This window comes from Solanum dulcamara, chromosome 2 (assembly GCF_947179165.1).
Source record: "Solanum dulcamara chromosome 2, daSolDulc1.2, whole genome shotgun sequence".
Taxonomy (NCBI): domain Eukaryota; kingdom Viridiplantae; phylum Streptophyta; class Magnoliopsida; order Solanales; family Solanaceae; genus Solanum; species Solanum dulcamara.
Window position 1 is genome coordinate 11,547,830 of NC_077238.1, and position 22,318 is coordinate 11,570,147.

At 36.0% G+C, this 22,318-nt stretch overlaps 2 protein-coding genes across 2 annotated transcripts; both read right to left on the bottom strand.

Moving 5' to 3' along the window:
* Positions 1-8,149: 8,149 nt before the first annotated feature.
* On the bottom strand, positions 8,150-15,960 carry LOC129880334 (uncharacterized). Its single transcript, XM_055954324.1, has 9 exons — positions 15,679-15,960; positions 15,520-15,596; positions 14,360-14,462; positions 14,052-14,149; positions 13,803-13,933; positions 13,598-13,706; positions 12,876-13,067; positions 12,659-12,795; positions 8,150-8,577 (listed from the first exon to the last, which is right to left on the bottom strand). The coding sequence occupies exons 1-9, from the start codon at positions 15,899-15,901 to the stop codon at positions 8,289-8,291; spliced, it is 1,359 nt and encodes a 452-aa protein (XP_055810299.1). The 5' UTR covers positions 15,902-15,960; the 3' UTR covers positions 8,150-8,288.
* Positions 15,961-16,554: 594 nt separating this feature from the next.
* On the bottom strand, positions 16,555-19,419 carry LOC129875521 (uncharacterized). The gene is made up of 4 exons (XM_055950806.1): positions 18,092-19,419; positions 17,792-18,001; positions 17,593-17,684; positions 16,555-17,504 (listed from the first exon to the last, which is right to left on the bottom strand). The coding sequence occupies exons 1-4, from the start codon at positions 18,893-18,895 to the stop codon at positions 16,811-16,813; spliced, it is 1,800 nt and encodes a 599-aa protein (XP_055806781.1). The 5' UTR covers positions 18,896-19,419; the 3' UTR covers positions 16,555-16,810.
* Between the last annotated feature and the right edge of the window lie 2,899 nt (positions 19,420-22,318).

Genomic DNA, 22,318 nt, shown 5'->3' on the forward strand with positions numbered 1-22,318 from the left:
AATTCAATCAGAATTAGACTCACTTGCTAAACGTGAGGTTTTTGGACCTGTAGTCCAAACCCCTGAAGGTGTAAAACCAGTTGGTTATAAATGGATTTTTGTTAGAAAACGAAATGAGAGAAATGAAATTGTAAGATATAAGGCACTCCTTGTTGCACAAGGATTCTCTCAAAGATCCGGAGTCAACTATGAAGAAACATATTCACCGGTTATGGATGGAATAACATTTCGATATCTCATCAGTTTAGCTGTACATAAAAATCTTGAAATACACCTAATGGATGTGGTTACAGCTTACCTTTATGGTTCACTTGATAATGAAATTTACATGAAAATCCCAGAAGGATTAAAATTACCTGAAGCATGTAAAAAATCTCGGGAAGTATACTCAATAAAATTACAAAGATCATTATATGGTCTGAAACAATCAGGGCGCATGTGGTATAATCGCCTAAGTGGGTACTTAATAAATGAAGGCTATATTAATGATGTTATTTGTCCATGTGTTTTTATTAAGAAAACGGAATCAGAGTTTGTTATACTCGCCGTTTATGTTGATGACATAAATCTCATTGGAACCCCTAAAGAGGTCCAAAAGGCAATTGAATATCTAAAGAAAGAATTTGAAATGAAAGACCTTGGAAAGACAAAACTTTGTCTAGGTCTGCAAATTGAACATTTAGCAGACGGAGTTTTTGTCCATCAATCTGCCTACACTGAGAAAATCTTAAAAAGATTTTACATGGACAAAGCACATCCATTAAGTACTCCAATGGTTGTTCGATCACTTGAAGTGGAAAATGATCAGTTTCGACCTCCAGAAGAGGATGAAGAAATTCTTGGTCCTGAAGTACCATATCTCAGTGTTATTGGTGCACTTATGTACCTTGCTAACGCAACTAGGCCTGATATAACATTTTCTGTAAATTTGCTAGCAAGGTATAGTTCATCCCCAACGCGAAGGCATTGGAACGGTATCAAACATATTTTGCGATACCTGAAGGGTACTATTGATATGGGTTTGTTTTATACTAACAAAGGTTGTGCAGACCTTATTGGTTATGTAGATGCAGGTTATTTATCAGACCCACATAAAGCTCGATCTCAGACAGGTTATCTGTTTACACATGGAGGGACTGCTATATCATGGCGATCTACAAAACAGTCCATTGTTGCTACTTCTTCAAATCATGCTGAAATAATAGCAATTCATGAAGCAAGTAGAGAATGTGTGTGGTTGAGATCGATGATACAGTTCATCAAAGAAAGATGTGGTCTAGAAAATAATGTTAAAATACCCACAATTATATTCGAAGACAATGCCGCGTGCATAGCTCAATTGAAAGGTGGCTTCATAAAAGGAGACAGAACGAAACACATTTCACCAAAATTATTCTTCACACATGATCTTCAGAAGAATGGTGAAATTGATGTACAACAAGTTCGTTCAAGTGATAATCTTGCAGATTTATTCACAAAGGCATTACCAACATCAACTTTTGAGAAGCTAAGGCATAAGGTTGGAATGCGTCGTCTCCAAAATATCAAATGAAGCTTTCATCAGGGGGAGTAAATACGCGCTGCACTCTTTTTTCCTTAACCAAGGTTTTGTCCCACTGGGTTTTCCTGGTAAGGTTTTTAATGAGGCAGCAATCAAGGCGTATTACCAGATCTGTGTACTCTTTTTCCTTCATTAGGCTTTTCCCACTGGGTTTTTTCCTAGTAAGGTTTTAACGAGACACAACATCAGAATAACTTAGTATATTATTTCTTGTAAAGTATTTTTTATGAAGGCACATTACACGTGGACATCCAAGGGGGAGTGTTAGATAGTGTGTTAAATTGGATATCCACTAATGGATTATTTAATATACATGGGGCCCACTGAAAGTGGGCAACCCACCAATTTCTAATCTTTTTCTAGGCTATTTATAGCCTTGTTTTGGCATGGCAAGAAAAAATAATATAACACGGAAGAATTTTGTTTTCCTCCTCTGCTCTCCTTTTAATTCTCTTATCCTCTCCGTTTTGTTTGCTCAATTTAGTGTATTTTACAACAAAAATCAATTATTTATTTTAATGAACTTCATGAATGCTTAAACCCGAACAGGCGCTTTCTTTGTCCAATTAAAATACCCAAACCTTCACTTTTGCCTTTTCCTTCTACCGTGAACAGTCACATTTGTTCCATTCATCAGGACTTCTTGTCCAACATACAGGCCATGTTTTACGTACGCCCAGTGATGCCGTCATCAAGCAACATTAGCATCAATAGGGCGTTATCGATGGCATTGTTATCACTTGCAATCAATGCGGGTCCTTATTTTACTATCCACGTAAATCCCCAAAGCCTTTTCTCCATTCCTCTGCATCTTCCCACGCCGCAAAGGTAATTTTTCTTGAATTTCGTGATTTATTTATCTTTTTATGATCATGTTTGGTTCGGCATCGTTATCTTGAATAGTTCTTATTTTGTGAATTGTGATGAGTTTATCTATTATCATGTCTGATTAATAAGGAATTGTGTTTGTTTGATCATGGATTTCGAATACATGGATGAAAACAAAAACTAAATCGTTGTTTGCAAGTTAATTTTTGGACTTCCACTTTCAAAATTTCAACTTTTCTAATTGTCTGAGAGAAAAAAATAAAATCATACAAAAAAAATTCCCAAGAAAGACGTAACTTGCCCTTATTTGAAATTCCTAACAGTTTAACAGCAAGATCAGATACAATTTTTTATGATCACCATTGTTATATTGGGTTTAAAGATGTAAAAAGCCAGATAATTCAACAGAACCTACTAAACAAGTTGTAATTGTCCTAATCCAAGAAACAAAAACTAAATAGACATACCAAGGTATAATAGTAATACAGGGAAAGTTTACGACTGTACGGAACCCAATATTATGCTTATAAATATAAACAACAAGTGAACGGATCAAATCTAGAACAAGAGGGAGGGAGGGGGGCGGGGGATTAAGAAATGGGGTGGTAATAGTATGGGGAGTGTGAAGAAGACAACTAGACGTGTATACTGTATAGCAATGGGGAATTTTTCTTTGAGTCTATAGCTATGGGGATGTGTGCTTTTGTATATCTATATTATAAAATGCAATTCATGAATGGCAAACTTGATGAGTAGATAGAGTTATAGAATGAGAAATTAGGTGTCAATTGGAAGGACGCTCCTTCGGGACAGGACAAATTTGTTTTGTTTCATCTTTCATATCAATGTCTTTCATTTTGACTTCATGCGAAGGGTTAAAAATGGGATTTCAGTTGGATTAGGGGTCGTTTCATAGAGGGTATTACAAAAAATAATGAATGTTTAGTATTATAAATTACAATAATTTACAATTTGAAAATTAAAATATACACAAAATAATTACAATAAAAGAAAGAGTTGTTTGATTTCAAAATCTGATATATATATATCACTTATGTACTAGTGTTACGATTTATGACCACGCGAAGCGCGGGCTACTTCTAGTAATCGGATAAATATGAGCTTGAAAGTCACACAGGCAAGCATAAAAAAAAATAAGAAGAATTGTATTTTTGTCATATTTTTTTAAAACTTAACAACTCTAGTGATAACGTCGTCTTATGTTCAACCATGAAATCAGAAGTTTGACTAACTATATAAATGTGGTGCAATAATGAGATTGTTTTATTCTTAGTCAGAAATATCTCGAATTCGAATGCAATGCTGAACCAAATGTTGTTGTCCAAACTGGCTCTAAAAAGCTTTATGACTTCTAGGCTCTAGCTACCACAGTCCACAGGATCTCATTTTTTTTTCTTGTAGAGTGAAGAGTGAAAGAGAAATTACTCTTGGTAAATCAAATAGTCTTCTAGGATAGTTTTCTGCTAAGTCTTTCCTTTTCCCACCACCACGAAATATTGTGAGATTGATTTCATAGTTAACAATTTTTTTGGACTAAATAATAAAAATGAAGAAATTCGTGGCAAGATTTCAACCCTAAGGCTCTATATGCTGTGTAAATCCAGATTAATTGAGCGAGTATTTGATTTGACGTTGCTGAGAACCGGCGCTACTAAAACAAAGCTAATGCCAGTAGGTTGATTGACCTCATACAAATATAGTTGTACCATTTTTCGGGTAAACACTATTTCCAGCCCTAAGCCCTCACAGCTTTCTGGATTGCAAATAAAACAAATCGGAGTTAAAAAGAAAATTGTAAAAATTACAAGCCTAGAGTACTGTATGAACTCTATAACTTAAGTGATGCGTCGGACTTAGAAAATCTTAGGCCAAACTAAATGTTGATCAGTGAAGACAAGAAAGCTTTTAAGTGTAGACGACTACTTGGACAAGATGACTGATTTCATGAGGTATACGCATTGAAACTGTGTGACATTATGAATAAACCTGACATCTTATATATATACAAAAAAGGATCTTAGATTCGCCTTCGTGGCGCTCCTTAGAAGGTCGGTCCTAACCCGTCTACAAAATGGGGCTAGTGTTCAGTCTTGGGGGAGCAGAATCGTATCTGGGAGTGGTTCTTCGGATCGATCACAAATTCTCGGTCCCGTCTTTTGGCTTCCTCTCCAGTTGACCTCTCTTGTTTCCATCCCACCATGAGAAGGTAGAGAGCAAAACCAACCCAGCAAACAACTATTACTATGCCATCTCTCCCTTCCTCTTTCAATCGAAACATTCGACGCAGATAGCTTCGGTGGCCCCCGCTTCTGCCTCTATCAGGCGGCAACAGTTGTTGAGTACCCTGAGGAAGGTACCAGATTGTCTTCTAGTTGTAGCGCCTTCGCTTACCGGAGAGCGGATTCTTTATTACTGATTTTTCGTTGTTGATCGCACTAAAAGCATAAAAAAATTAGTTGACTTCGCCGGTACAGCTGCAGTGGGTTTGTTGATGGGCATGAGTGGATCTACGTACCCCGAGAATAGAAGTTAGAGAATCTAAGTCTGGAGAAAAAAAATCCAAACGGTCTAACCTAACCACCAGGGCGGACCCCAACCGAAAGGCGCTAGACGGACTAAGGGCAAGCGCGCCTTCGAAAGCTTCTTCTCGAGTTTGAAGCATGAAGCGGTCTTGTGAGTCATTTATTCTCAAAGCTGGTTGGGAATCGAAAAGAAATCGAACGAGCATTCGTTGCCTAGAGGTGGCAGGAGCGCAACGACCTGGTTCCTTCTCTCTCTTGAAAGTGAAAGTTGAAGGCGTTGAAGAAGGTACAGAAGCCGAACGAAGTATGAACGTCCAGGAAGTTGCAAAGGGATTTTTGAACAACCCAGGAGATGCAGGAGCCGCCAGCCAGATCGACCAACAAATGATAGGCCAGAGAGATGGGTGATCTCTCGAATTAAGGTTTCCGATTAGATTGGTTATAAGTCTACCATATTCTACCACCTCTCCTCTCCAATGCTCGATCAAACTTGCGTTCCCCAGGCGCGGCCGGCATTTCTGTCAATCGGCTACGACTTCAAGGGATGGACTTGATAGAACGTTCAACCACTTGCTAATTTTGTAGGAGATGAAATTGACTACTGGTCGAGACCTACCCTTGTGCGAGTGACTGACGGGGGGAAGCCATCATTTGTTTTATCTCTTTTATTTATTTATTTTTACCTGTTCTCCTTTTAAAAATGATGAAAAAGACGTGTATTTTCAAAACTGGAAAAAAAGGAACAGTCACTTCCTTTGGCTGACAAAATGAAAAGTCATTTTAATCCCTTTGAAACATTGAGCAACCAATTCATTGCTCTAAAAGAAGTGCTTTGAATTTTTCAAATTCATCCCTCAAGAATTCATCCGTCACTGAAATTCCTCTTAACTAGGACTCTTTCATTCGTGTTTCTTACAAGATTACTTTGTTCTGCGTGTAACACCTTTCTACTACCAATCTTCTTCTTTTGCAGGCTAATTTCTTTTATTCGAAATATTTCAATTTCTTACACACATTTTCTCTAAATCTCCTATCTTTGATTTAGTATTTCATTAGTATCTTCCATATTAAGTAGGCACTTCAAGACAACAAAATATGAACAGATGTACAAAGTGATTTCATATATCTTAGTAGGCATGTCGATTGATAGCAAGTGTTTAAGAGAAGGCATAAATCATCTCTTTCTGGTTTAGATATTTGTTGGTTCTGTTCCATATTTAATTGGTATTTCATATATAAATTGTATTCAGTATTCTAAATTTTTGTGTGATTTTATATTCAATTGTAGCATTGTAATTTAGTTCCATCTGGGCGAAGGAATTTTGAGATTGTTTTCCATGAAACGTTTTAGACCCTTTAATGCTCCTTTTGTTTACTACTATTTACAGGATTGTAATGCAACTATGTTTTGCTTATATCTTAGTGCTTGATTTTCCATTGATATGTAATAAAAATTTCTCAAATTACTCTTCTTCTGCCCTTTAAAATTTATGTTCTGATAATAAATTTTATTCCCTTTGCATTTCCACTTTTTTCTCTTATTTGTGTTCTTAATTAATAACTTCTAAGTTCGCCTTTTGTGCTATAACATGATTGGGATTTGGAAACATTCTCTTTCGCTGATGTACACTTCATCAAAGGTCAGTAAACGAGTGAACTTTAATTTAGTGGGACTTTGCATGTTCATATCTGTGTGAATGATTTTTCTTGCCTCAGTTGTTTGTTATTTTCCACCTAGTCTTTGGTGTCCGTTATCCGTAGTGGAATCCGACTATTTCAGAATTACACCACATATAGTCCCATTTGGGGGAAAACACTCCCTACCAAGTATTTCTCCATATCCATGTTTCGAATCTGAGATCTTTGATTAAGAGAGCAGCATCCTCATCCACTTCACCACATCCTTTGATGGTTTCTTACCTCTTTTAATTTAAGCAAAAAAGAAGAAAATTATAAAACATCAAATACAATTTGATTATAAGGGTAAAATACAAAATACTTATATACGTATACCTAATGTAAATTGATAAAATTCATGATATAATATTTGTTAAAGATATACTCAATTTTTCTAAGAAGCTTTTCTTTCTTTCTATGTTTCAAAGTTAAAAAAAATACAATTCAAAACCTCAACATATTCTGTAATATATAAAGTCCAAAGGATAACATTTTGTATATTAACTCCTTATGTTAATACTCAAATAGTTACATTTATCTTGTCTTAATAATTGAAAGGAAAATGAATAGATAAAAAGGCGAAAAGATGATAAAATGATCACTTGGTATAAATAATTTTTGTGGGTAATTGTTTTACCGAAATATATAGATTAAGATTGGTGTATTTCAGATTTATTCTGCAAATAAATTATTAAAATGATAACTTTAGTTAATAAAATTCATCAATAAAAAAGATAATTGATAATTTTCTTTCATCCATAAAAATCCTTCCGTTACAATTATAATTATTAATGTGTTTTAAAATAATAATGAAAGCAAATTACATTTCCTTTTCTCATTTTTCCCAAACTACCCTTTGTTACTTTTGTGTTTTAACATCACAAGGGTTTTCAAGAAATTTGGTGGGCAATAAAGTAGTTGTCCTTTGTTGTTGTTAATCGAAATAAAAGTTTCATTCTCTAATTATTTTGTACTAATGAGCTTGCAATATTTTTTATGTTAATTTATTTATTTTAATTTTTGTTCCATGTTTATGTTCTCAATATGAGATTAGGATTAATATTTATGCGCACATGGAGATAATCTTCTTGATGTTCCAACTAATATTTATGCACACATGGAGACATTTTCCTTGATGTAATTCAAAGACTTTGTATATTTAATTAAACGTCATGAGAATTTTCAAGAAATTTTAACGGGCCTACTTTAGTTATTGCACGAGAAGAGAATAACTTTTGTAGTGTGCCTTTATTTTTCCCTTTTTGTTTTGTAAATCGATTCATATGCTTGATTTTTAAATCAAACCCATACTCCCGGGAAGAGATTTGAAGCTAACACACATGTGGGATATTTTTATTCATCCTTTCTTTCCCTTATTTTTAACTATTTAGTGTTAGAGAAAGGAAACTTATTGGTATATTAGTTCTATTTTTGTGCATTTATTATACGTTATAAATTTTGTTTCCCATACTGCAAACGAATGTTTTAAATTAAATATAGGGATTAATGTTTGCCTTTATTTCATTTATCTACATCAGCATTTTTTGTACTTTTCATTTTTATTCCATTAAATTTTGTTTTTAATGGTATTCGGAAAAAAACAAGTTTCACGTCCGCGCGGGCAATTACACTAGTTATGAATAAACCAGAATGAACATGCATGGAAAATAGCACCCGAATCATGCTGCAGCTTCCAATACTGCTTGAAATTGAGAAGGCACTCGAAGCACGGGAGCTTGGATTTCACCTGGTTTACCTAACTGACCACAGGCAGCCATTTGATCGTCTCCTCTACTCCATCGAAAAAGCACCACACATCCTGCTTCAGCAAGAATATTTCTGAACTCAATTATCTTCTCTCTTTTAGTCGGTTTGAAGAAGGATCCAGAATGAGGGTTAAAAGTGATCAGGTTAATCTTGCATGGAATGCCCTGGACAAGATCGATTAATCTCTTTGCATCCTCAACACTGCGATAAAATATCAACAATGAGAATCTACAAGATATAGCAAGCAAAGAGAAGCTAATATTCTGCTTGATTGAGCAAGCCAACTGATTCTAGGAAAACTCATACCTAGAGGGGAAAAGAAAGGATGTATCTAGGGAGGGGGTTATGCAAGTATCCAAAATTACATTAAAATATCCCCAAATATCCTCATAGTCATTCTCCATGAAGCCAGAGGGAGGGATTAATCAGGGAAGGAACTGGATTGATTGGCATCAAGGGTAAATAGATACATGACTGTGCAGAGTGTAAGAGAAGGATTTGCAACAAACAACAACTACACTACAAACCCCAAGCAAGTTGGGACACTACAAATCCCAAGCAAGTTGGGAAGAGAGAGTAACAACAGCTCTGGAGGAAGTTTAGTTTGATTGGACACTTGCACATAAACATGCAGCATCGAATTGCAAAATGTAGGGTTACTAGGGTAGAGTTGGCACAACTATGCTGCAAGTCCAACCCCACAGCCCATGCTTTTTATTTCCAATGTATTTTATATCTATTTCTGTATACCCTACACATCAAGCCTTTTTTTTTCATAACCTAGAAATCCCGAGGGCTGGTGACGCATGGTTCAGAACTCGGTGGATAATGGGTCTGCTCCTCTATCTTTCCCCACTTAAACACTAAGCTTTGTTTGTGGCAGGGTTCGAGCCCGTGACGTGCACCTAACCCACACATCACACGTTGCAAGCTTACCACTAGACCAAACCCCAGGACTCTTTCACATCAAGCCTTCATTTTCTTTAAAAGGCCTTTTCAGCATTTATATTAGTATATTTATAGTTTCTTTTATAGGTGTACTATGGCATACACTAGGACAATTAAGGACATGAACGATGGATCCAAGACCCGAGTAAGGAGAATGAGAGGGGAATCTAAACACTTCCCAATCATGATGGGGTTGTACTAGAGATCAACTCTAAGACCCGTTTTTATTTGTCCTAGTGATGGATGAATTGACACGGCATATCTAAGGCGAGATGTCATGGTGTATGTTATTTGCAGATGATATAGTGTTGATCGACGAGACTAGTGGCTGAGTCAACGTTAGGCTGGAGGTTTAGAGACAAACAGTCCAAGACCAAGTCCAAGACCAAGATAGAATACTTGGAGTGCAAGTTCAGTGATGTAACACATGAATTTGACGTGGAAGTGAGGCTTCATACACAGGTCATCCTTAAGAGAGGATGTTTCAAGTATCTTGGATCTTTAATCCAAGGAAATGGAGAGATAGACGATGAAGTTACACATCGTATTGGTGCGGGGTCAACGAAATCGAGACTCGCCTCTCGAGTCTTGTGTGATAAGAAGATGTCACCAAAACTTAAACATAAGTTCTATAGACTGGTGGTTAGATCGACCATGTTGTATAGAGTAGAGTATCAGTTAGTTAAAAATTCTCATGTATATAAGATGAAAGTTGCGGAAATAAAAATTTTGATATGGATGTGTGGGCATTCTAGGTGAGATAAGGTTAGGAATGAAAATATTTAGGACAAGGTCAAAAGTGGCCTCTATTGTAGACAAGATGAGGTAAGTGAGGCTGAGATGGTTTGAACATGTGAAGAGGAGATGCGTAGATGTCCTAGTGAGGTGTGAGAGGTTTTAATTAGTGGGCGTAAGGAGAGGTAGATATAGGCCAAAGAAGTATTAAGGGAGGTGATCAACTTACCGAGGACATGACCATATATGGGATGGTATGGAGATCACGAATTAGGGAAGAAAATAGGTAGTCGACGGTTGTCGGTGGGATAGGCCCGGTGGTAGTTTGGAGTACCTTAACTGTCGTAGCTGTTTTCACTTTCTTACATTAGTATTAGGCTATTCGCATCATTTCCGTTGTTTCTTATTCTTCGATTTCTATTACCACCTGTGTTTCTTATGCTTCGATTATTGTATTATTTAGTTGTTGTTCCTGTTCTTGTTCCTTTTCTGAATGTTATGTACTGCTTTCTGTTTTGTTTGCCATGTCTTCTTCATTTTTGTATTTTCTTTTGCAAACTATTTTGAAATGATTTTCTTGAAGTTAAGGGCCTATCGTAAATAACCTCTCTACCTCCATGAGGTAGGGGGTAAGGTCTACATACATCTTACTCTCCCAAGAACTAAATTGCTCGGACTCGGGTGCAGGTGTCCGAGACAGATGCAAATCTGAGAGTCGGATTCGGCTTTGGCAAAATCTAAATTTTAAGATTCGGGGATACGAATCCGAGTATGGATACGGGTGCGGGGATTCAGTTAAAAATATTTAATATTATAAAAATACAGTTACAAAGATAAAGATATTCTTCCCCTCAGAAAAGAAAAGAAAGTCATTCAAGACCTTCCACCAACTCTCCTTTAGCATCTCTCTGTTTGGCTTGAAACATGAAGCAATGAATATCGACCAAGAGGAAAAGTATCTTGATCAAAGTATCTGATGTGGGTTGACTTAATCTCACACGTATCCCACACCCGCACCCGTCTCGTGTCGACACGGGTGCGGCAGCAAAAACGAAGAGTCCGCGCAACTTAGCCCAAGACCCACCAATGGGATTACACTGGTATGTTGTTGTTACAGTTCTCTATAAATCTTCCATCTTTTCTTAACTAATTATCTTGTTTCTACTCTTATTAGTTTCATCAAGAATGCATTTCTGGATGTCTAGAAACACCAGTTATGCTCTTTTAAAAAAAAAAAATGAACACATGAGTAATGCTCTTTCTAGACATAATTGTATTGCACAAGAATGACAACATTATCTTGCACAAAACATATTGGTACAACACATGGTAGAAAAGTTGAAAGGATTAGAAGTAATTGCAAGAGTAGAATAGTTAATGCAACCTTGAGAAACTTTCACATCAGCAGAGAAAGCAAAATTACACTTTTAGTGTGTCTTTTGGTGGTTGCTTTCGACTTAGAAGGTAATAAGGACAATTTAACTGCTATGTCACCTATTAACTCCACCAACCACAGAGCCATTACCCTTCCTCTCTCCAGTGTAGGCATTTTGTAGACTGAAAATTATGGATAAATTTATAACAATGGCATAGCTTTTCAAAAAAGGCAAATTGTAGAAATGAGAAAATCCCCAAATAGTCCTTATGTATGATTGTCGGTGTATTTTGATCCTTATTTATAAGCCATGGACACAAATAGTCCTTTATCTTTGCAAAAGAGGGTAACTCCAAACTCACAGCACACTCATCATATTAACGGAAGGGTGCTGAATAGCAAAACGATGAATATATCAGTCATCTTGCAGGTTTGCCCATTTGAAAAGAGAACATGAGAAACCCTTGACAAAAACATAAGGCCCCCTATCTTCTCTCTCTCTCTCTCTCTCTCTCTCTCTCTCTCTCTCTCTCTCTCTCTAATTTCTTTGAGTCACTTCTTCATATGTAAAATTCTCTGGGAACTCCACAAAAACAACTCCCTTTTCCAACTCTGAAATCAGAACTCCATCATTTCCCTACATATTTTCACTCATTTGCCAAAATAATCATTAAGGTACAAAAAATCAAAGAGGAGAGAGAGAAGAAAGCATCATTTAGTATGAAACTACCCACTCACAGCTATCTCCCCATATTATTCTACAAGCATTTTCTTTCCATTGATATTGTGTGTCTGGCAGCTTATCTTTAGTCAAAGTCGGATATAAAAGCATTCGAATTCTGGGTATGTTGATATATTTGGGAGCCTTAACTTTAGATGGATTTTCAGTTTGAATTTTGTGGGGAAATGAATTCCTCCTGATGTAACCAAAGAAACAACAATGGCGAGTATTTGGAAGACTGAATTTGACACCAAACTAATAGCAGAAACTAGAGCATGTCTCAGTAGAAAGCTTGAAGATGAGTAGGCTATTCGTCTTTTGTCTATTTGTTTAGTTCACCTGGGATCTGTTATGTTCTTTCATATTTCAGTTAGTTTAAGTGTGTTCTATTTGATGTGGGACCAAAAGTGACCTTTTTATACACAGATATAGGACTATTTATGTTCAAGAAATACACTGGGGACTAAAATAAATACTCTTGAAGAAAAAAACAAGGTATATACCTATCATTAACTCCAGCAAGCATTACATACTCAAACAGAACTTTGTACTTATGTTTTGATTGAAGCTCCTCTCTTAGTGTTCCAAGAAGCAAGTTCAAGTTAAATTTGCGGTTAATTGGCATGATCCAACTTCTGACCTGCATTAGTGTGAATCAAGATATAAAACTATTTGTTTCTCCATTTTCATCCCAAGAATTGAGTTGCTTAAGGGAAATACCTCATCAGTTGTAGCATTCAAACTGACTGCCAAAGCACAATTGGACTCACGAAGAAATCGCTTAAGTTGGGGCACAAGCCCACTTGTAGAAACGGTGACCTTTCGAGGACTAAAATGAAGCCCTTGTTCATCTACCAATATGTCTGCAGCTTTTAAGACATTCTCAATGTTGTGAAGTGGTTCTCCCATTCCCTGGAGTCAGTTATTCAATCAAGATTTGCTAATAGCAAATACTGATTGCTTATGATAACAGAAAAAAATAAGGAAGAAGGGACAAAAGGTCTTTGTTCTAATTCCTCATTAACATACAGCCAAAATCTCAGGCAGGGTTTTATAATATATATAGCTATATAGTGTTGCAGAGAAGGGCTAGATCCAGTCAACCATGATGCTTAATTAAACAACAGGGAGCAACATGAATAATGGCCCTAAGAGAAGGTCATAAGGAAGATAGACTTCAGCAATAGGAATGGCAAGCAGTGCGGCTGCGGGACAAACCCGCATAAACCGCGAAGACTTCAACCTGCTCCGCGTAGAATAATTTAGTGTTTTCAACCGCTGAATCAGCAATATTAGCAAGGTGGTCACATTGCATCAAGTGAAGGTGTTCAGCACACCAGAAGTTAATAAATGGTAATATTGTTAAAATTTTGGGAGGTATGTATGTATAGAAAAATAAATTATGTGTTCAGTCCAGGAAATCACTTCAACAATAGACATACCATAAATACAACATTGCTAATTGGCCCAACTTCACTGGCTAACAACCGTCGAGCTAAAACAGCCTGCTCAACTATCTCAGAAGTGGATAAGTTTCTCTTCAGACCCATTCTGCAAAGTAGATTCATGTACTTAAACAAAGGGAGCCAATTCAGGAGCTGTAAATTGGAAAAACAACCAGAAGGCTAAAAAGCTGCTAGAACTTACCTGCCAGTGTAGCAAAACTGGCAATTCATGGCACAACCTACTTGACTAGATATGCAGACAGTATTCCTGCCCCGCTCACAAGGTATCAGAACAGTTTCTATTACCAGACCATCTTCCAACTGGAATAACATCTGTAAGATCCTGTGAGTGCTATTTATTAAGTGATGAATCAAAACAAAATAGAGGGCACCACTGAAACTATAAAATATGGCAATAACTGAAATTCTATATATTGCACAAGCTATGTACCTTTTTAGTTCCATCAGAAGCTGTCAGAATTTCTTTCAAGTTTAACGTCTTAAATTCAGCATGTTCACCCAACATTTTCCTGAAATCTTTATTCAAACCTGGAAAAATAATATATCATTGATGATCAGTAAGCTGTAACTACCATCAATTATCTAAATACTTATAGATAAACTCTGCAAAGTGCACATAAAAGAAGATCCAAACAAAAATTCAGAACCCTTTTCTTTCCATAAGCAATAAACTCCATCAACAATTTCGACACAGAAACTTTGACAGCAAGAGTATATGTACGGAAAAGCAAAATAAACCTTCTAATTCCTCACTGCATTGCGCCCAAATATTATCCCCATACAGACGTTTCCATAACATCAGAGCCTGAGCAGGCCTATAACCATGTGACTGAACCCATTTCTGTTAAACAAGAAAGCAGAGCGACTTTAAATAACTATGGTTGACCATTAAACAATAAAATCAAACACAAATATCAAAATTGATCTCAAATTCCAGCACAAGATTATAGTTTAAGCCAAGAACAAGATAAACCATTCTCAATCTTGGAACTTTCCTCAAAAGTCTGCAAGGCTAACCTAAAATACAGGGAAGGAACAATCAAAGTACGAATACCATGAGACAAATCTTAATCTCATGGATCCGAAACAACTTTGAATCTTTATGCAATAAAAACAAAAAAGGACTAAATCCTATCAAGATTGCAGCTTTCCTCAAATTTCAACAAAGTTTATAATACAAAACAGGAACAACCCAAATTCGCATGCCATCAAACACGTCTTTGCTTATGTCCGATTTGCTTTGCTGAGGCTAGCTTGCCTCTCAGGCTGGAGAAGGCATTATACCACTCACTTTGTTTGATATGTTCATTCAGTACCAATACAAACAAATGTTAAATTTGACAAGATTCTAGGTGAACTATTGTGAATATTTGGAAGGAAGATAATTCCTCATTGGCATGAAATGTCAAGGTATTAAATTTATACTTTTGTAGTAGAAATTTTGGCAACCATTAAATGGTTTCTCAAGTTGAAGCTTGATATTTGCATACTAGTGATGTCACCTATAATCTTGTCAAATTTAACAACAAAAACTACACCAAAGTGGAAGGGACATTACAGAAGCCAGAAGTAACTAGCCTATAGTAGTTGGGCTAACCAAAGCCTCATGACAACATATAATTAGCCTTAATCTCAAGAAACAAACCAAGTTTAAATCCTTAACCAGCAAACAAAACTAAATCACTAATTCATTATCAAGATTGCAACTCAAATATCAACCCGGTTAACCAAAATATACTGCAGGACCAACCGAAATACACTTTACCAAGTGAATGAGCTTAATCTCAAAAACACAAAAAACAATACTGAACCTTTTATCAGTATCAAGATTTCTACTTTACTCAAATTTAAACTAGTCTAACTAAGACAAACACAACCAACAATTGAAATACACATACCTCAAGATCAGTATATCTCATCCCTTTCAAAACGACTTTTGAGTCCTTCAGTGGACACCCATTTCGGCCATCACCTCCTACAATACACAATCAAACAAAACAGAATCAAGAACAACGGGGAGAAGAAACTCTGGGCAGATAAACATAAAGGGTACTTACCAGAAGGTTTAGTTTGGGGTGTTGGGAGAACGTGAGAGGTAGAAGAATGTTGAGCTGCTGTAACCAAACGATAATGGGGAGTGGTGAAGATGAGGGGTGTTCTTGAAGGAAGCAGCTTTAGAAAAGATTTGGGTTTTAATGGAAAATTTGTGTGATTTGAGAAGGGAAAAGTTGTTCCAAGCAGAGCACAGCTGCCGCCGCCGGAAAAACGAATTCGCCTCATCCTCTCTCTCACACACACACACCAGTCAAATCTCCAGCCGCTACACAGATTTTGTTCACTGAAACCAGTCTTAAGGAGTGGAATATTTACAAGGTATAAGCAATAGACCCTGGTTCGACTCCCGATAAGCGCATTTTTTTATAGAATTTTCTTTCTTTTTGACAATGTTTACGAATATGGTTGGATAAATGCCACGTGCTTAAATTGTTTTTAGTTATAGTAAGTTGACTTTTTTTTTGAACGAACCAAAAAGAAAAGAATGTCATATAAAATGAGACAGAAGGATTATGACACTTGATTGTCTTTATAGAATGAAATTGACTTAAAATCATGTGAAACAAAGGATATTACCAAAGACATACAATTTAATCTCATGAAATTTATGCGGCACTCAATACAAGCAAAAATATTCATGTTGATGGTTCCGAACTTCCGATTAGTTAGGTGTCTTAGGTGGATTTATGGTCTAAATGAAGCTTTTAATTTGCTTCAAATATTTGACACCCTGGGAAATGTAGATTCTTTTTTAGCATTGGAGACCCCCTCTGCCTTTGTCCTAAAGACAATTTAATGAGAAAAGATTGCTTAAAGTTGTATCCTTATATCATTTGAAACCTTCAAATGTGACTTATAAGGATGAGGTAGGCTTAAAATCGCGTAAAAAAAAGTTGTCATAAAGTCGTATAATCTCTTGAAATTCATGCGACAAACAATAGAAGCATGAATCTGAACAGTAGGACAGTATTACATATTACAGATTTCTATAGCAATAATTTTTGTGAATAGAGTACCAAATGACAGAAAGGGGTAGAAAGTAAACACAAAAATAAAACAAGTCTCCACAAACTTATCAAAGAATGTTTGATACAAATACAATAAATTTCAGATTCTTAAACAATCATTCTTTTCTTAAGGATTCTTCACCTTGATCCTCAACTTTCTGGCAATTTGTCCTGCTTTAGGATGAATAGCGCGTTTATTAGAATCAAACTGTTCCACCTCTACCCAATTGATCACTTTAAGTAAGAGTGACTGAGGGACTTTGCTTGAAGAATCTGATGCTGCTTTTCCTTTAGCCTTTTTCAGCCCTTTCTCCAGGGCTTTTTCAAGAAAATCCATAAACCAACTTCCTGATTCACTCTCAATCTGCTTTCCCAATTTGATTGTATTGGAAATGCTGCTGCTTATCCAAGAAGAAGCTGGTTTCTTGTTCTCGTCATTCTCATTTATGTTAGTAGTATTTGATGCTCCTTTTATTGCCTTTGATGTTGATCTCAAATGCTTTCCAAGAATTGACTTTTGATCACTCCTTTCAGGAAAGACTGCAATGGATTTGTAAAGTGCAGCTCTCCTCTTTGATGCATTCGATTCACTGTCTCGTGATTCTTCCAGTGAATTCTGCATTATTTCGTGTAGAATAGGGGCACCACCATTCTCTGGTTCAGCATTTGGAGTTTGTGACGCTTCGTTTGAAGCTGTTGCTGCTTGAATGGATACCATTTCTGCCACAGCTTGCACAAGCTGTTCATGAAACTCAAGAAATTGATCAAAACAGGCTGCTGGTGCATCTGATTTCGCAGCTCTACTCAAGTTCGAAAACATCCTTCAAAGCCATAGTGATATATAGAAATCAAATTCAGGTCAGCAAAGAAAATACAACAAAATAACACAAATAATCAAAAGTTCCATACTTAAGAGACCGGACAAGATTTTCTGTAGCTGATGCATCCCTTAGTGCTTGAAGAGCAATTTTCTGTGCATTTTCCCTTTGTTGTACAGCTTCCTAATGAACATCACAAACGGATATTTTAGCTTAAGACTAATGTTCTAACAAAAGGCAAGAATTGTCCATATATTAAACAAAACAAACAAACGCGACAAAGATGTTACCTTTCCCAAGATACTAAGTTTTCCAGGCAAATTTACAGTCAGACTGGTGTTGTCATGAGGTAAAGAATCAATAGGCTGAGATTGTTGCTGTTCTTGAGAAGACTTTTTCGAATTGGGAAGTCTCTGAGAATCTCTGCCTACTGTTGGTGAAGCTGCCATCCTTGCACTCCTCAAACTTGGTGGTGGAGTTGAACTTTTCTTTTCCTGTGTCTACACATTAAAAGAAGAACCAAAATTGAAACATGTCAATAGGGGCCTTATAACATATTGAACTATACATGAAGGGAAAAATGTACCTACAGCAGAGTTTAAAGGTGAATTGACAATTCTTTGTTCTCGATCGCGTTCTGTTACACTTCTGCTCCTCGGAAATTTCATCATGCTAGGGGTAGCACAACTTTTTCTCACCATAGAAGGACTTTCCCCCTTAGCCTCCATCAATTTAGACAACAATGCGCCACCGGCTGATGACCTTACCACCCCACCACTAGCTCCTCCATCTTTAGAGAATTTTCCCCGAATAAGAGGTGACATTGGAATAATTCGTGCAAATTTGACAGCAGTAGACTTCTCTTTTATCGGTGTACATTGATCGAAATCAATAGGAACTGGCTTCAAAACTTGAGGAGATGAAGCAACAATTTCTGCCCCATTTTGGCCTATTCCCCAAGAACCCCTTCTTGGAGCTGACTGATGATTCTGATTGAATTTATGTTCAACTTTCTCCCCCTTTTCTCTCAACCCCATTAATGGTTCTGGAGTTCCCACAAGTGGGTGCCTCCCAGGAAGAGGCTTAGCACCTTTAACAACAGGAACAGGCGAACCGGGCTCTAATCTATCGACATAAATGAACTGTCCTAGCTGCATTTTATTGCTTAAAACCAAATCATCTTGCTCATATGGAAGACTTACATAAATGGAATGCGAAGAATCAGAAACCTTGATGAAAAATCCATGCTTTGGCCATAAATTCTTCTCATCAAGATCTGCAGGAACAATATCAGTAACCTGCAAAAGTGAACTCCTATGTTCACTAGTAGGCTTCACCCCTGATTTCATCCCATTTAACAGCTTCAACAAAATCCCTGGTGCTAATGCTGCCATAATCTTGAAATTCCTCAAAATTGCAGAAAAGCTAAGACCTTTTTGAATTTTCAAGAACAAAAATAGTCAAGAAAGTTGAGTAGAGTGAGTCAAGATTAAAACTTGAAATTCCTCAACAACCCCAATTCTTGAAAATTTAGAAATTGCAGAAAAGCTAGGACCTTTTTCAGAATTTTCAAGAACAAAAAATCAATTCCTCAACAACCCCAATTCTTGAAAATTAAGAAATTACAGAAAGCTAAGATTTTTTTCAGAATTTTCAAGAAACAAACAAATCAAGAAAGTTGAGTCAACAAAAGCTCTTAAAGATTGATAGATACAAACATTCAATTGACCATTTCAGAGTGTTTTTTTAGAGGTGTAGAGTTAAGTTGATAAGGTGAAGAAGAGGGCTAACGGTAAACTAGAGAAAGATGAAAAGGTTTGGGTCCCATAAATGAATTTTTTAAAATCTGTGAGTTTTGGTACGTTGAGGTGTGTAACGGTCATATATTGTGAGCGAGTCTTATCAATAATTTTTGGTTTCTTTTTTTGAATCTTAAGGAATTATATTAAACATGATATACCCGTGTAGTAATTTTTTTGCTTTTTGTAGTTAAATTAGTGAGTGAATATAGTATGTGTTTTTCCGTTTTTGCATTTATTTCCCAAAAGAGCCTAAAACTTTTCCAACGAACAAAAATAATTTGTGATAGAATAATCAAATAACTATAAAGTTTCAAGTTCATTGAAAATTGTGTTCCTTTGATTAATTCCTCCGTGACAGAATGGAACATTGTTTTACTTGATAATTAAAATTGCAGAACTTTAACAAATTCAACAAACAAAGTAAATCACAGGACATTTACTGGATTTTTTTCTTAAAAAAAACTGATGCAAAGATAAATAAAAAAAATATAGAAATTCTATTTGTTTTTAGGAAGAAAAAGAATTAAAAGTTGATCTTTCAACTCCCATTTTCTGTTCTTCAGTTTCCCGATCAAAACCCTAGGTAAGAATATGAACTTTCAATCTTTCTTGATTTTCATTCAATTCTTAGTTAGTACTAACTATTATGTTAGTTTATGTTGCCAATTTCCAGGTTTAAAGGTTGAAATCAAGTATTGGAGATTGTTACTTTGTCGGGCTTTTTGACATTGGAGAAATCGAAGGTTCTATCAACTACTTCTTGTGTTTGTATGTTTCATTCTTGAAGAAGGTGTATGTTCTGGTTGTTTCCACTCTCTTTATTAGCATTCTATAACTATGGGTTTTTTTGGAAATTGCACTGATAAAGTAAGGGGCTTTTTGGATATTTCCTTATGTTGGACGTCTTCTTTTTGAGATATAGACGACTATATATTGACATGTTTTCATCATAGGGGTCATGTTATCGCAGACCCTAACCCTACTTACAGAGGAGAAATAGATGTATTTGTCATTGCCATTGATAAAGATCATTTTAGCCTTGTCGAGTTTCTTTCATACACTAAAGACCTTGGGTACACAAATGTGAAGGATTTTTACTGTCAAAATAAAATTAACAATGAATTTGTCCAAGTTATTATGATATTCAATTGTTAGACTATGTGAAAGACTTAATAGATGGTGATGACCTTCATGTCTATGTGGTCCATGAAATTGATGAGTTAGAGGAATTCCAACTCTAGCTGGTCTTTTACATGGCCAGCCTCTATTGATGAATCTGTGGATGTAAATACTGATGGAAATATGAAGAATGAGGCTGTTTCAGATGTGAATGCGACTGAGGTTGTTTCAGATGTAAATGAGGCTCAGGCTCAGTCAGATCTGCCTAGTAGTGACTCAGATGTAAATGTCATTCCTAATGAAGATGGTTCAGACGTTGATGAAGAATTGAGATCCTTTAGAGCTGAAAGGAGGAACAAAAGAAATCCTAATCCTAGGAGAAAAAAGAAAGTACTTGAAGAAATACCAGTAGGTGAAGCTAGTATTGATAGAGGCTTTGAAGATATTGAAAGAAATAAGAAGGATAGATATGTTGGCATATTAGGAGGAGATGAAGAGTATATTGATTGCTCAGACTGTGATAGTGATGATAGCACAAATGTGCTAGATTTAGAAGCTGTTAAGGGTGTTGATCAACCAGGAAGAAGAAAGAGTAAAAAAGTCAGGTATGTTGATAAATGTGAAGTTGCTATTTTTGAACTTGGAATGATTTTTGAAAATGCTAAATAATTTAAAAGTGTTTTTGGCAAATTATGCAGTAGAATACAATTATCAGATTAAGTTAAGGCCTAATGAAGCTCATAGAGTGAGGGCTAAATATAAATTCAAAGAAAAATGCAAATGGTTGTGTTATGGTGCAATTAATAGAGATTCTGATAACTTTTTGATCAAGAACTACCATTCTGTACATAAGTGTTCTCTATCAAATAAGAACAAAATGTGTACAAGTAAATTTCTAGCAAACAAATTTAAGGATGAAATAACTAAACAACCATCCTTAAAGATTTGGGAAATACAAAAATTGTGCAGGGAGAAGTTAGGATTGTATGTGGGTAGGACCGCTTATGATTCTTAGAGAATCTATGAGTGAATGGAATATAGAATTTGCAAGATTATGTGATTATACTGAGGTTATAAAATAGATCAATCCTGATAGTTCTGTTTGGGTAAGAATGGATAGAGAAACTGCACCAGAAAAAAAATTGTTTATATACTTCTATGTGTGCTTCGATGCATTGAAAAGATGGTGGAAGAAAGGATGTAGAAGAATAATAGTTGATGGATGTTTCTTAAAGGGTGCTTGCAAGGGTGAACTTCTAGTAGCAGTTGGCAAGAATGAAAACAATCAGATGTTTCCTATAGCCTGGGCAGTTGTAGATAAGGAAACTAAGCATAGTTGGAGTTTCTTTATCAATTACTTGAAAGAAGACCTGCAGTTGGGTACTGGACAGGGTCTTACTGTGATGGCAGATATGAAAAAGGTAATTAACTATTACATTTGCTAAAGCTATTAAATTATCTATTAAGTATTGAATTACATTTTATTTTTTTTGCAGGGTTTTCATGCAGATGTTGATGAACTGCTACCAAATGCTGAAGTTAGAAAGTGTGCTAGACATATTTGGTCTAATTGAAATCAAACTTGGAAGGGAGAGGAAAGGAGAAAATAATTCTGAAGATGTTCAAAGGCAAGTTTTGAAGTGAAGTTCAAGGAGGAGCTTCATAAAATAAGCAAACTTGGTAAGGATATTTGTGCTGATTTATTGCATTATCCAAAAGTATCGTGGGTTAGGGCATTCTTTCAAGAGCATTCCAAATGTGATGTAGTTAAAAATAACATGTGTGAGACCTTTAACTCATGGATCTTATCATGTAGACACAAATCTATAATAATCATGTTGGAGGAAATTGGGAGAAAGATAATAACTAGAACTTTGGACATGATTAAGTTTGCCA